Source organism: Trichechus manatus, unplaced genomic scaffold (assembly GCF_000243295.1).
Source record: "Trichechus manatus latirostris isolate Lorelei unplaced genomic scaffold, TriManLat1.0 scaffold00015, whole genome shotgun sequence".
NCBI classification, from domain to species: Eukaryota; Metazoa; Chordata; class Mammalia; order Sirenia; family Trichechidae; genus Trichechus; species Trichechus manatus.
Window position 1 is genome coordinate 20,408,299 of NW_004443951.1, and position 14,926 is coordinate 20,423,224.

The 14,926-nt window shown below is 52.0% G+C and overlaps 1 protein-coding gene across 1 annotated transcript in view; it reads left to right on the forward strand.

Annotated features, from left to right (window-relative positions):
• The window catches only part of GRIK3 (glutamate ionotropic receptor kainate type subunit 3), a 267,280-nt gene extending 256,691 nt beyond the window's left edge, over nucleotides 1-10,589 (forward strand). Inside the window, exons 14-16 of the mRNA XM_004371932.1 lie at nucleotides 4,028-4,250; nucleotides 4,772-5,022; nucleotides 8,432-10,589. Coding sequence (XP_004371989.1) covers nucleotides 4,028-4,250; nucleotides 4,772-5,022; nucleotides 8,432-8,626 — 669 coding nt within the window. The 3' untranslated portion in view covers nucleotides 8,627-10,589. The remainder of the gene's footprint in view (nucleotides 1-4,027; nucleotides 4,251-4,771; nucleotides 5,023-8,431) is intronic.
• Nucleotides 10,590-14,926: the final 4,337 nt, after the last annotated feature.

A 14,926-nucleotide genomic window follows, 5' to 3' on the forward strand; every position in this document is an offset into this window, starting at 1 on the left:
TGATGATCCCATTAATTGATTTGGGTGGCTGGCCCTGGAGCAATGCTTATTAAGGTTCCCTCAGGAGTAGGGACAGGCAAGATGGCACTGAAGCCGTAGGTATGTGGGGCTCCGTTCGCTGGGGTGGAGACTCCAGACCAATGACAGAAACTCAGGCCTCTCGTGACCAAGCCCAGAGAGATAGGAGAAGGGCCTGAGAATCCAGGTGGAGTCTGGCTTCTTTCCTCCCTGCCTCAGGCAGGCCAGAGGGAAGATTTTCAGAGATGTGCCCCAGAATCACAGAATCACATAAGGACAGAAGGACAGGACTTAAGGGGAACCAGAGACCATGAATGGATGTGGTTAAGAATGTGGGCCCCAAGATAAAGGACAAGGACCAGTGGGTGGCCATTAAAGGGGAGCAGATTTCAGATCCATCTGTGTAAAGGTGGTGGAGGTAGTGAATCGTCAACACTGAAGGTGAGAGAGCGTCTTGGAATCAGCATCACAGCCAGGTGATGCTTCACTCTTTGTTGCCACTTCCCATTTCGACTGGCCCAAGCTCTCTGGTTTTCTTTCAAATCATCCTCATTAAGTTCCTTCACCTACTCATGGCTTCACATGTCTTTCCTCAAAGCCCATCTGTCCCAACACTTCTCCCAACCCGCAACTGAAATTTCTGACTCCATATATGGTGTGTTGTTACTGGAAGGAGCATATGTTTTAGTGTCAGGCAGGCTTGTGTACAGGAGGAATGGGGGTGGGGATACAGGGAGGAAACTGGAGAAAGAGGAGAAGTTCTCATCCCATTCTGACACAGAAAGCGTAGGGCAGGGTTCTCTGAGTGGCTCATTGTCAAGTTACTTTTTTCAGGGCTTGAGATTTATTGGATGGATGACAGAGAGTGAGTAAGATGGGAGAGGTGGATGCATGGTGGGGTGATGGATAGACTGCTAAAAGGATGGATGGATGGGTAGGTGGGTGGATGGATGGATGGGTTGGTGGATAGGTGGATGGATGCATGCATGAATGGATAAATAGGTAAGAGGTTAGGGGGATAGTTGAATAGTTGAATAAATTAATGTGTAGATAGTGTGTGGATGAGTAGGTAAGAGCATGAACAGATGGATGAGGGGATGGATGGATAGAAGCATGGCTGGATCAATCAATCAATCATTCAGTCAACTGAAGGTTTAACTGGGTGGATTCTTTAGAGAGTATAAGGAGATCCCTGATTGCCTTACCCATCCCTGGCTCCACCCTCTAGTGGAACAGGGAGAATTTGGAGAGCAGGAGGGAAGGGGGTGGGAGAAGAGCTGGGGAGCTGGCATTACTGAAGAGAGAATAGTATTTAGGTTGCAATAACCAAGATGGTGAAGTACCTGGGAAGCGTGTGTATCTATCAAAGCAGGGATGATTGGACTTGGATAATTTGATTATAGGAATGGGTGGAATCGATGATTATCTGAGAAAGCAGCTATATCAGGAACAGAAGTAGCTTATGGGAGGATGTGAGTGAGACAGCCCATTAGTTATCCATTGCTGTATAACAAATTACCTAAACCTTATTGTCTTAAAACAACCAACGTTCATTATCTCACAGTGACTGTGGGTCAGGAATGCAGTGTGGCTTAGCTGAGTCCCCCGGTCCTGGGTCCCTCACAGGCTGCAGTCACAGTGTTACTGGGACTTCAGTGATCTCAAGGTTTGGTTGGAGAAGGATCTGGTTCCAAGCTCTGGGGTTGTTGAACTGAGGCTAGAATTCTTGGCTGACTGTTGGCCGGGGCCACCCTCCTCTGTTCCTTGCCGTGCAGACATCTGCATAGGGCAGCTCACAGCATAGCGGCTGGCTTCCACCAGGGCGAGCAAGCAAGATGAAAGTTATAATCTCTTGTACTCAAATCTTGGAAGTGGCACCCCATCACTTTTGGGGGAAGTTAGAAGCGGATCACTAGGTTCAGCCCACACTCGAGAGGAGAGGATTACCCAAGGGTGTGAATACCAGGGACAGAGGTCATTGGGAGCCATTTAGAAGCTGTGTACCACAGAGAGAATCTGAGGAGGAAGAGTAGTGGAGCAAGAAAGGAACTAATGGAGTAAAAGAAGTTGGAGGTGGGAGAGTCTGCATATCAGAACTATCTAGAAAATAAGAAATGTCTGGGGCTGGGAAGAGCTGGAAATCAGGACAGTTTTGAAGGATGGTGTAGCTGGGGTGAGAGGACCTCTGGGTGTGATTCAGTGGAAGTGGAAGATTACCTGGAGCAGCAGAGAGACTGGGGTGGAAGAATAACTGGGCAGATAGACTATCTGGAGAGCCTCAAAGGTTTGGAAGCAAGAACTGCAGAGGTAAGAGAGTAACTGTGGAGTTGGAGTAGCTGGAAAACAGAATAGCTGAATAACTGAACATCAGACAGACTGAGGATGGAAGGAGCTGGGAGCAGTCTGAGCCTTTGGCTTTCGGACAGATAAATGTCAAGGCAGGGGGAGTGGCTGCTCATCCATGAAGGTGCCCAGGTCGCCCAGGTCCTGTGCCCCAGGGAGGAATCCCTGGTGCTCGGCAGATTCCAAGCTGGAACTCCAAATGGGGATCCTGCTTGCTGCTTTGGGACCCCTTCCTGCCCTCGTTGCCTCGCCCCTCAGGTGTGCTTGGGTCTCTAGGAACCAGTTTTGGAAGTGGCGGTCCTTACCAGAGCTAGAAAGCATCTGCAGAGGAGAAGATACACTTTCTCCCCAGCCCCACCCCCCACACCCATCTACAGTGCAGGCGCTGATTCCTCCCTGTCCCCTGCCCATCCCCCAGCCCTGCACCAGCCTGTTGGAGTGCACCCATACTGTCACACACACCGGAGCTGGGCCGGGTGACAGTCAGACAGGCTGACATCACAGACAGGCAAGCCAGACTTGGAAACAGCCGGGACAGTGGGGCCTGCAGAGCCACCTGCTCCCCTGAGATCAGTGGCGGTAGGGCCAATCCCTCTGGGAGCAGACAGCTGGCAGGCACTAGGTTCCCAAGAAAACTCGTGTGTGCCACGCACCTTGCCCTGCCCAGCCATCCCGGGTAGCAGGGGCCACTCAGCCCCCACCCTCCTCTCTCCTAGCCCCAGCTGCCTTTCTGAGTCTCCCTGGCCAGGCAGGGCAGCCCACCCATCAGCCCTGGTCATAGGGATGCTGATCCTGCCGTGCAGCAGGGTCCAGACCAGGATCCTCTGGCCCCAAGACCTGGGGCAGCCATGGGAAGGGGATAAGGGGTGTGCAGACCACCTGCTCTAACTGCCCCCACTTCTCTACCTTCTGCAGTTCTCACCCTGCTTCTCTCACTGTCATGAAGAAGAGCAGACAGAAACCCTTCCTTCAAACAAACCTTCCTGTAAAACACAGCATAAATGAAAGGGAGATGCCTTGTTGATTTAGGAGTAGGGGGGCCCAGAACCCATGGAGCAAACACTCATTAGTATCCTTCTCCTTCACCCCAGCAGTGGTTCCTGTGAGACTGTGCAGCCAGATGCTTAAGAGCATGGACTCAAGCTAGACAGCCTGGGATTGAAGCCTGGCTTTGCCCTCTAGTATCCGGGTTACCTTAGGCAAGTTACTTAGCCAGGCCTCAGTTTGCTCATCTGTAAAATGGGGCTAATGATAGTACGTGCCTCCTCTAATAGCTGTGAAGAATCAATGAGCTGATACAGGTAAAGGGTAAAGCACTTAGAACAAGGCCTGTACATAGTAATTGTTTAATAAATGTGAGAGAAAGAATATTCATTTTTTGAAGCTAGTCTGAAAACCACTTCTGTGATACCAAAGAGCCAATGGTTTCCAGGTGGGTGGACCTGAGTCTGAGTCTCGGCTTTATCACCTACAAGCTGTGTGTTTGGGGACCTGTCCTCCCAGAGCCTCAGTTTCCACATCTGAGCAATGGGCTGGGTGACACTCGCTACTCTGAGCACCATGAACAGAGTTCAGTGGCCGTAGCCCCATTAAGCGGGGTGTATAGTGCTTGGTCCCTGGTATGCTCAGTAACTGTCTGTGAATTACTCCCCCCAACATGATGCAGAAATCCAAGATCTCCACCTTCGAGAAGATGTGGGCCTTCATGAGCAGCAAGCCCTCGGCGCTGGTGAAGAACAATGAGGAGGGCATCCAGAGGACCCTGACAGCTGACTACGCACTGCTCATGGAGTCCACCACCATCGAGTACGTCACCCAGAGGAACTGCAACCTCACCCAGATCGGGGGCCTCATCGACTCCAAGGGCTATGGCATTGGCACGCCCATGGGTGAGCCAGGGACTGCAAGGCGGGAGGGTGGGGGTGGGGAGAGCAGAGGATGGACACATGCATACCTAGTCTCCTGCTCCCTCTCCCTGCTTATTCCATTCAGTCTAGAGCTGGCGTTTACTCAGCCCAGAGGCCTAGGGATGGATCCAACCACCTTGTGTGGTCATCCCTGGACTAAGCAGATAGGAACTGGGACAAACACAAAGTGGGGGAGATCCGTTCTCAGAAATCATCCTGCCCTTCCTCACCTCACTTCTGTGGATGAAGCCCAGATACATGGGGCCTTTCAGAATCCTATAGGTCACCCCACCCCTACTGATGCAGCCCAGCTACATTGGCCCTTCCAGGGACCTATGGGGATAGGCGAGATGCCCCCACCCCGAATTAGGACACTTTCTCCACCCAGATACCATACATAGATTTAAAGAGGTATCTTCCCATGATAGGCCCCCCTTTCCACGGGGTGATGAGTGGAGTGATGATGGTGGCAGGCGCTGACCAGGGTCTTGTCCCCTGCTCAGGCTCCCCGTACCGGGACAAGATCACCATCGCCATCCTACAGCTGCAGGAGGAGGACAAGCTGCACATCATGAAGGAGAAGTGGTGGCGGGGCAGCGGCTGTCCTGAGGAGGAGAACAAAGAGGCCAGCGCCCTAGGTATCCAGAAGATCGGGGGCATCTTCATCGTCCTGGCAGCCGGGCTGGTCCTGTCTGTGCTGGTGGCCGTGGGCGAGTTTGTGTACAAGCTCCGCAAAACAGCAGAGCGAGAGCAGGTAACGCCTGAGAGCTGGGACCTCCACAGGAAAGAGAAAGAAACGGAAGGGGGTGGAGGAGTTGTGCTGGTTTCACGCCTCCTATGTGCCAGGTGGAAAACCTGGTGGCACAGTGGTTGAGAGCTACAGCTGCTAACCAAAAGGTCAGCAGTTCGATCCAGCAGGCAGTCCTAGGAAACCGTACGGGGCAGGTCTACTCTGTCCCGTAGGGTCACTATGAGTCGGAATCGACTCAACAGCAACGGGTTTTGCTTTTTTTGGTTTTATGTACCAGGCACAGGAGTCCCTAGGTGGCACAAATGGTAACACACTGGACTACTAATGGAAAGACTGGAGGTTCAAACCCACCCAGAGGCTCCTCAGGAGTAAGGCCTAGCGATCTGCTTCCCAAAGGTCACAGCCTTGAAAACCCGATGGAGCAGTTCTACTCTGCACACATGGGGTCGCCATGAGTCGGAATCGACTCAGCGACATCTAACAACAACAGCAACGATGTGCTGGCAGCACCGTGGTTACTCATCTCCTCCTCTCACTAGTCCACCCTACAGCCGGTCCCTCAGGAAGTCCTGCCGGCCCTGCCTCTAAACCGTGCACTAACTCTGACCACCTTTGCCCATTGCTGTCTCTCTAGCCTAAACCAAGCCCCCATCATCCCCAGCCTGGACCACACAGCCGTTTCCAAGCTGGCCCTCCTGCCTCCACGCTCCTCTCTGCCTGCGCTCGCCATACAGCAGCCCGTGCCCTTTTCATAGCATGAGCCAAACCACATCATTCCCCTGCCTCAAACCCTCCAGGGTCATTGTGGAAGCTGGGTGATGGTTACATAGGGATTCCTTATACTGTTCCCTCTACTTTTGCATATATTTGAAAATTTCCATAATCAAAAGCTTAAAAAAGAAAAGAGTTAAGAGAGCCAACCCAAGCATGCAGGCGGTAGAACTAGGCTCAGCCCATCTGATTAATTCAAGTGTGGTTGGGGCAATGGCTCTGAGCTTTGGCTGCAAATTAGAATCAAAGGGAGAGAATTTTTTAAGTGCTAATGCCCTGGCCTCACTCCCAGAGATTCTATTTTAATTGGTCTTGGGGGGGCCTGGCATGGGTGGTTTAAGAAAGAGTACAGGGTGAGTCTCCAGCGCACCATGTAGAGGGCTGCTAGGCTGGGGGAAGCCCCTTTCTTAGAGTTCAGAGGGATGCAGGTCCACTGTGGAAGGAGATTCCAGTTAAGCCACATGTCGAGGAGACCATTACAAAGGGGCAGCTTATACATCCATCAGAGTGAAATGGGATCCTTTAAAACCAGAAGCCTAAGTCAACAAAGAGGAGGGGAACACTGATACTCAGCCAGAGTGTCAGGAAAGGGACACTTCCCAGCATTGCTGAGGGAATCTAAATGGGTACGTTGCTGACAGGTGACTCTGCAGTATGTTCAGAGCCTTTAAAAGTGTCCATACACTTTACAAATCAATTTGTACCTTTAGAAATGCACCCTATGGAAGTGTCAAAGATAGATGTAGTGTTATTTGCAAGGATATTTGTTGAAGTGTTAATTATAACATGAAAAAAGGGAGGAAAAACTAAATGTCCAACAGTAGGGAGTGGCTAACTAAATTATGCTATATCAAAGGCAACAACAACCAAATTCTCTAGGGAGTCCCATTTCAATTGGAATGAGCTCCAAATTCCACTCTGAAAGTAAAAGGCCCTGCCACATCTGGCCCTTGCCCACCTCTCTGAACTCTTCCTTCCTACCCTTGCCTCCCTTACTCTGCTCTACCCACACGGGACTCCTTTCTAGCCCTTAATACACCAAGTGCATTTCTGCCCCAGGGCCTTTGCACATGCTGTTCTGCTCACCTAGAACGCTCTTCCCCCAGAGCACCATATTCTTGCTGCCTTCTGGTCATTCAGGTTTCAGCTCAAATGTCACCTCCTCAAGTAGCCTTCCTCACCCTTCCCCACTCCCAACTCCTCTCTGTCCCATTTCACTGCTTTATTTTCTTCATGGTAGCCATCGCTATCTGACATGTTTCTTTGTTCACATGTTTCCATTCTGTCATTAGCCCATGAGCTCTCTGAGGGCCAGGACCCTGCCTGTCTTCTTCACTGCAATGCCTCTAACACCTAGAACAGAGCCTGGCACATAGTAGGGCCCCAATAAATATTTGTGGAGAAGGAAGGGAAGAAAGGAAGGATGATATACTGCAATTAGTAGGTAAGAAAGGGAGGCTCAGAGAAGTCATACAGCTGGCAGGAGATGGAGCCAGAATTCAAAGCCAGGTCCCCATGCTTCTTCACCACATGGCTTGTACCTAGCAGTCTAGGTGACAGTGCCACTAGGTAAGTTGAGGCATGGACAACTCCCCACAGCCTTCCTGCCCCCACCCCCATAGAAGCCTCAGGACAGCCTCTGCCAGTTGGTCTCATAAAGCCACTGGTACCTGTGGCAAGCCTGCACCTCCCCTGTCTATTTGGCCACCTACAGGGACTCAAATCAGAAGGAGGCCACTGCCGTCCAAAGCCCTGGAGGAAACTGCCTCCCATTCACCCACCTTGAGAAAGTATGCTGGACTTCCCTGAGCGGGGTAGGCTCCTTCCCCCTTAGCTGGAAGCCCTTCTAGGAGCCTGCCGGTCATCAGGTGTTTCATGAGCCCCGACTCTGGGCCAGGGGATGCTGGGGGTTGGGCTCATAGGGATGAAACAGGCTGGCTTCCGGCATCAGAATCGAATGGCGAAAATTCAGACAAGTAAACCACAGCTCCTCGGACTTTCCCATGCATGCCCATCAGCTGGGGATCTTGTTAAAATGTAGATTCGGACTCAGCAGTTCTGGGGTGGGGCCCGAGGTTCTGACTATCTAACCAGCTTCCAAGTGATGGTGATGCAGCTGGTCCTTGGACCACACCTTGAGTGGCAAGGGGCTAAACAACTCACTGCCTTCTGATCATTCACGTTTCAGCTCAAATGTCACTTCCTCAAGTTGCCTTCCCCACCTCTCCCCAAGCTGTCTTGAGGCAGGGGTAGGTGAGGAGGGGAAGGGAGAAAGACTCTCAGAGCCCTGTGGGAGCAGAGGGCGGAGGTTTGCATCCTGGCTCTGCCCCTTGACCTTGGATATGTCCCTTCTCCTCTGAGCCTCAGTTTCCTCATCTGTAAAATGGGGATAAGATGATAATAACCTGCCCAACCTACCTTAGTTTCCAAACAAGAACGTGGTGCTTTTGTAGACTTCTATACAAACTAGTCATTCTGCAGGGGATGGAGGGATGGATGGGGTGAAGATGTTAGAAAGATGAGGTGGCTCCCATTAGAAAGATGATGCGAAGAAAGGGAGGAGTTAGCTGCAGAAGAAGCAGGGCCAGGCCTCACCCTTGTGCCCCTTTCCCTCCCACCCCCACCCCCACCCCCACCACAGCGTTCCTTCTGCAGCACCGTGGCTGATGAGATCCGTTTCTCCCTCACCTGCCAGCGTCGGGTCAAGCACAAGCCACAGCCTCCCATGATGGTCAAGACTGACGCCGTCATCAACATGCACACATTCAATGATCGCCGGCTTCCGGGCAAGGACAGTATGACCTGCAGCACATCACTGGCCCCTGTATTCCCCTAGGCACAGGCCGGGTGGGGACCTCAGGCCTGGGATAGGGTGGAGGAAAGAAAAGGAGCCAGAAAGGAACGTCCCCGGTCCCCGTGCTGGGCTTGGGGACCACAGCTGCTGCTTGCCTGTTGGGCCAGGAGCCCCTGTGCCCTCCCTAACAGGAAACCAGAAGCCTGAGTCCAGCCATTTCGGCTTCATTCTCCTCTCATTTCTTCTATGGATTTCTAAAGCTGCCAGCTGAGAAAGCCAAGGCCAAAGGAAGCACATGCCTCTCTCAGGCCAAACTCACCTGCTCTTCAACTCTCCTCTGCAATCAGAAGTTTCTGCCAAGGCCCTGCAGAGGCCAAAGGAAATAGGAGACAGCTCTCATGTTGCCCCTCCTTCTCCATGATCCCAGCCCTCTTAGGACTTGACCATGAGACCAGAGGCACAAAACTTGGGCACCCTAAAGATGTTATAGTGTGGCTGCCAGTGGGAGCTGAAGATGAGGGATGGCCACCCACATGCCTGGGCAGAAGGAAGATTTCATCCCTCAGGGGCTGCTCACGTGATCCTGGTCATGTGGACTTGGCCCCCACCATGGCAGTCCCGTCTTGGCAAAGTCAAAGGCAGAGAGCACATAGGGGAAAAGAGGAGAGAACCTGGGGCATGGGAGGGGGAGAAATGGTGCTAACAGAGGCCACCATTTTGAATTCTTATGGACAGTGTCCCAATTACTCCCACTCCTCTAGGAAGTCTCTAGGAGTATAAATGGTGGAGTGGTAACATCAAATTCTTCTCCACTTTCTGGCCAAAGGGGAGAGGGCCCCCTAAGTCCCTCACAGTGACTGCCCAGAGCCTCAGCCCAGCAGAGGAACAGTGGAGTCCATGGAAATACCACAGGCCCTCAAGCCAGCAGATCTTACCTTGCTGGTTATCAAGCTGCTTTCTAAACCTTGTTGGCAATTGGGAGCTTGGGCTCTTTCCCATCTACTCAGCAGCAACTCTCATTCCTGGCCAGTTCACATTGGCCTCCCTCTGTCATCTTGGAAAGAGAAGAGTAGCCTTGTCTAGGTTGAAGTGGAAGCCAGATCACCCCTCCTCAAAATAGGGGTCAGTGCCCTACTACACAGGCCAACTTTGGGGTAGATAGGGAAAGCCAAAGGGGACCCAAAGAACTCCTGGCCTCCTGGACTTGCCAAACCTAAAGATTATCCCCAGAAAAAGAAAGTTTTCAGGGGCAGGATATTATAGCTGGGTGGGGTAGGAGAAGCTGCCTCCTGGAAATTAACCAAAGACCCCACACAGAAACACAAGGTCTTCCTAGCCCCTCATCTCTTGTCCAAAGCAGCTGTGACATATGGGGTTTGGGGAAGACAGCAGAGTAGTAGCAGCAAGTGAGGGACCAGTGAGGGCGGTGAACCAGATGGTCTGTGGTTCCACTGAGCTGTGATGCTCTAGAGGTTTGTGACTTCAAGATTCTGGACAAAGAATAAGACATAGAAGGGTTAGGAACAAAGTGTCCTTAAAGAGAACATGATGGGACCAGCAGGACTTCCCATGGCCAAGGCCCGAGGGTCAGTTGTGAGTAGTGGAAGGAGGCTGGACATTCTGGGCAGGGAACCAGAGATCCCCAGCCACTCCCCTCCCACCCCTCTCCTCTTTCTGCTTGGGAAGCTTGGTTAAGGAAGAGCTACCTTTAGATTTCAGGTACCTTCTCAGCTGGGGTGAAGGGTAATCTCTAGTTCTCCCCAGGAACTCCCAAAGTAGAAGACCACAGTGGGCTTGTGGGATATATACTGTCCCTCCTCCAATTCATGAGATTCAGGACCAAACCAGGTGGTTCCCAGAACCACAGCAGCTCTGACAGGCTGTGCACCTTGGAGGAGGAAGGAGAAGGCTGAATGTGCAGCGTAGCTCATCGCATGTAATGATAGGAAAAGCCGTGCTATCTGAGCTTCTGGTGTATGTCTGTGTGTGTGTGTGTGTGTGTGTGTGCGTGCGTGCATGTACATGCACACATGTGCAAGCTTTGGGGGCTGGGAGTGAAGACCAGATATGGACATATAACATAGGCCAGGGGATGCAATAATAGGAGAATCCTTTGGGGTCTGGGGTGTGTGTGTGTTTGTATGTGTGTGTATGTGTAAACTGGAGACCAAGGAGGCACATCTGAACAGACAGCAGAGCCCCATACATGTAAAAACAGGAGAAGCTATGTCGCATTGGGATTCTGGGAAGTACACATATGTATGTGTGCATGTGTGAATTTGCACGTTTTGGTGTGTATGTGCATTTGTGCACTGAATGGCAGGGGATGGAGGACAGGATAAAACCTGAAGCATAGCCAGATATGTGTAAGAAGAAAAGCCATGTTATCCAGGGGTCCCTGTGTGAGCGTATGTGCGTATGCACGTGTGGGCTTGTGGGAGCCACGGAGAGCAGGGATGGAGGACAGCACCAGGCAGGCATGCAGTGTGGGTCAGCTCCTGTTACACGTGAGAAGCTGTGTGTGATTGGACCTTGTGAGTGTGAGGGTGAGGGTGCTCATACACACGTGTTCAAATGCACACAGTGGGAGCGGGGATGGACAATCAGTGAGGCAGGGAATCGGGGTCTGGTTGCACTTCTGTCATAGGAGAGGTCATTTGTCCCAAGGATTTGCCAAGATTGTACTTGTACAGGTGTATGCTCGGGGAGACTGGCCAAGTGGGGGGCAGAACACTTCAGGGGATCATGGCTGGTGACACCTTTGCTCTAGGTGAAGGGTCCTGTTTGAAGGGGAAACAATTTTTTTTTTAATAATTCCCAGATAACAAGATTCTAATGAAAGCGTTTGCCAATTTGCGCCCATCAACCCCAGGTGTTAACTACTTACTGTCTTTCTTTATCCAACATGATTTCATAGCACGTGCTCACACCCATGCTCATGTTACACACACGTATGTGCATGTGCTTTTGTGCATGCTGCTAGATGACTGTGTCACGTTCTTCTGAGGCTATACACATACGTAGATTGTGTTGGGAGGAAGAAAAGGAAATAGCAGTGGTCAGCAGATTTTTAATAGAAAGAGTAAAGAAGGGTGGATAATCAGAGGCACAGCCCCAGTAAGTAAACCCCGCAAAAGGAACTGAAATGATTCTTGGACTTCTAAACAGAGGTGGGATGACATACTGCCTGGTCTCCTCTCCCAGTCGAGCCTTATATCCGTATGGGTGGCCAGTGTCCAACCTCTGGCCAATGTCCTGTGTTTGTTCAAAGTGCAGTGGAGATGACCCCTGCCCAAGTGTGAACTGTGTCTCTTCCCAGGTCATTCTGGGTACCAAAGGTGCCTCTGCATCTGTGAGGTGTGTGCATGGGGTTGTGGGGGCAGTGGGGAGAAGGTGCTCCCAGCAAAATAGATCATGTGGAATTAAAGTGAAGGCTTACCTTGCCTGAGGACATGGAGCTGAGCTGCGGCAGGTGCACACGCGTGCACCTGCACACACACATACACACGGAGACACTGAGGGCAGTGGCTGGGAGTGATGGACGCATAGAAGCAGCTGCTTTGGATGGAGCAGACGACGGGACTTGGCCTGCGGAGGTGCTGGACGGTTCATGTCTGGTCCCACGTACCCTGAGCAGAAGAGCATCCTCACATCCATCCCAACCTCTCACCCAAAATGCCACTGCCTCCTGTCAATGTGCTTGAACTGGCCAGATTTAGGAGCAACAGTGAGGAGACCCCCTCCTCAGGCCCTGGAACTTTTGAACAGTGAACCCTCGATCAGTCTTTCTCCCCCTGACCTGTTGCTGGCTCCTCTGCTGCGGGCAGATAAGAAAACCCTGGGGACTTTTGTCATTGTTCAGGTGGCCCCATTCTGTGAATGTCTTCCCTTAGCCAATGATCTGGACTCAGAATCTCTGAGGGGTGGGAGGGCCTCCCCCTCCATAGTCACAACTCTGCCTCAACCGGAAGAGCACATCCCCTGCCCCAACCAATGCCCTGGACACTGAAACATGTCAACTCTGACCCAGGAGAGGGGAGGGGCCTGGCAGTGTTCAGTGAAGACTCCAAATGGTTAGAAATTGCTTCTCCCTCCTAAAACTCATGGAGAGCAGCAGTCAGACCCAGGCACAAACTCGGCCAGAAGAGTTGGAAGCTCCCCTCCCTACCTTTTTCCAAGGGGTGCTGTTTGGGGTTTTGCGCTTGCTTCTTCATCACTCAGCATGAAGTTGATCCCTCCCTGAGCCATTCCCAGCTCTATGCACAAACATCTGGAAATAGGCACTCTGTGGCCCACATCTGGAATGGTCTTTGTATGGATGGCCATCTGGAAAGGGTCTAGCAGTTGGGACAAACAGCTTCATGGACTTAACATCTGGGATGGGCCCAGCGCTATGGGCAGATGTAAGAAAGGAGCCCAACTCTGTAGCCAGGTGCCTGGAGTGGACCCAGCTGTATAGGCACATCTAGAACAGTCCTAAGTTAGGTGGACACATTTGGAATGGGTCTAGCTGCTTGCCCTCTGTCTCCAATGCAAGTTTGAATCAAGCCCCCATTTCAATCCTGGATTTGCCCTGGGATTAAAATTTCAGAGCTGAGGTCATATGAGAAGTCACAAACCAGTTTTTCGTAGAAGGTTCATGTTCTGTATAATATATATATGAATGTAAAAAGATATATATATACATATATATACTGTATATATATATACTGTATATATATATGCACAGTGTATATGCACCCCTCCCCGCACATCTGCACACAGAGTGTACATAACCCAGCCAGTATGGGTGGGGACCAAGTGAGAGACGGGGGGCTGCAGCAGTCAAGTCTGGGAGGGGGCTGCCTGGTGCAGGGGCTGCAGAGAGCCCCGTGGGGTGGGGAAAGCCCTGCAGAAGGGGCTGAACCATGTGGGGCCAGCGGATGGATCCTGAACATCCAGCACCCTCCTATGGGAGGGGGAGGGGCTGGGGTGGCCAGGGGACCTGGTCTCCATCTGACGGTCTGTCTGGGACAGGACAGCTTGGCCTGTATCTGGGAAGAAATGTCATGCTGGTACGTGGCACCTGTGCCAATATCACACTCTATAGTCCCAGGATAGTTAATAGGGAGCAGAGAGACTGGGAGGGAGGCCAGTTCCCCAGACCTGCTCTCATCCCTGCCTGCGGTCACCAGGTAGGTTCAGGTTCCACCTATAATACCCCAGAAGGCTGAGGAAGCCTCTCATTCTAAGTGGCAAAGGCCTCTTTCGCAAGTCCTCACCCACAAGGAGTTTCCACAGCTCACAGCCAGGTGAAACACACAAAGCACTTTCAGAAGAGAAATGACCCTGGCGCATTGCCAGCATGCTACTGTAGGGTCCCAATACCCTGGTTATTGACCCTGACTCATCCCCCTGCCTTCTATAACAGGACCTTGAATCACCCCAGTTAGTGTCTGTGTTACAGGACAAAACCGAGACCTCCAGATGCAGCAAAGCCACCGTAGACTTCCATCATGGCAGCCAAGAGTTTGCCTCACTCAGACAACCTCCCCAGCACCATTTGACCTAGAGACCAGCTGTCAGGGAGGGACCAAGGAGCCAGAGATGTGAGCAGGACAGTGGGGAGGGACAAATGATGAGAGACAAGAAGGCTGTTCCTATCCTAGTCACAGCCCAGTGCCATCTGTGAGTCCTTCTGTCCCCTGCTGCATCTTCCACAGCAGGTCAGTTAACAGAGACCACCCACCCCCTGGTAGCCAGCAGACCACTGTCCCTACCTCACCTGGATCAGTCTGTCTCCGCAAGTCCAGTCCTGTAGCTAGCGGTCCTGCCCTTTCATGGCAAAGGCAGGGAGAAGGGCTGGGGAGTGGGCTTCCGTGTGGTCAGCAACCTGGCCTCTGCTTCTGCCCCTTGTGTCAGGCTCTGCACTTTAACCGGGGGTCTGCCTCCAAGACCCTGGCCAGAGCCCAGTCTGAATCCTGACCCCTGAGGGGAATCCTGTCCTGGCTGCACAAGAATCAGGCTCCAGGGGTCCTCATGCCACTGTGCTCCAAGCCCCAGCCCTCGTCTGCCTGGGCCACCTCCCTGACTGGGCCTCCGTGATGGGGACTTCGGTTCTCACGCCTGTGCTGAGCCCAAAACAGCACCATAGGCCTCCCAGACCCCTGGCCTGTCCCATCACCCAGACCAGAGTGCCTGGATGCCCCCTATTCCCACTCAACATGGTTCCCACACACTGGTCTCTGGGCCATTCAGGGGATGCCCTTTGTGGACATGCAGAATTTCTATGAATATAGTTTTTTGTAAACATTTTGTAACAATTTGGGTTTCATAGTAACTGTGTTACTTGCCAATCATTCT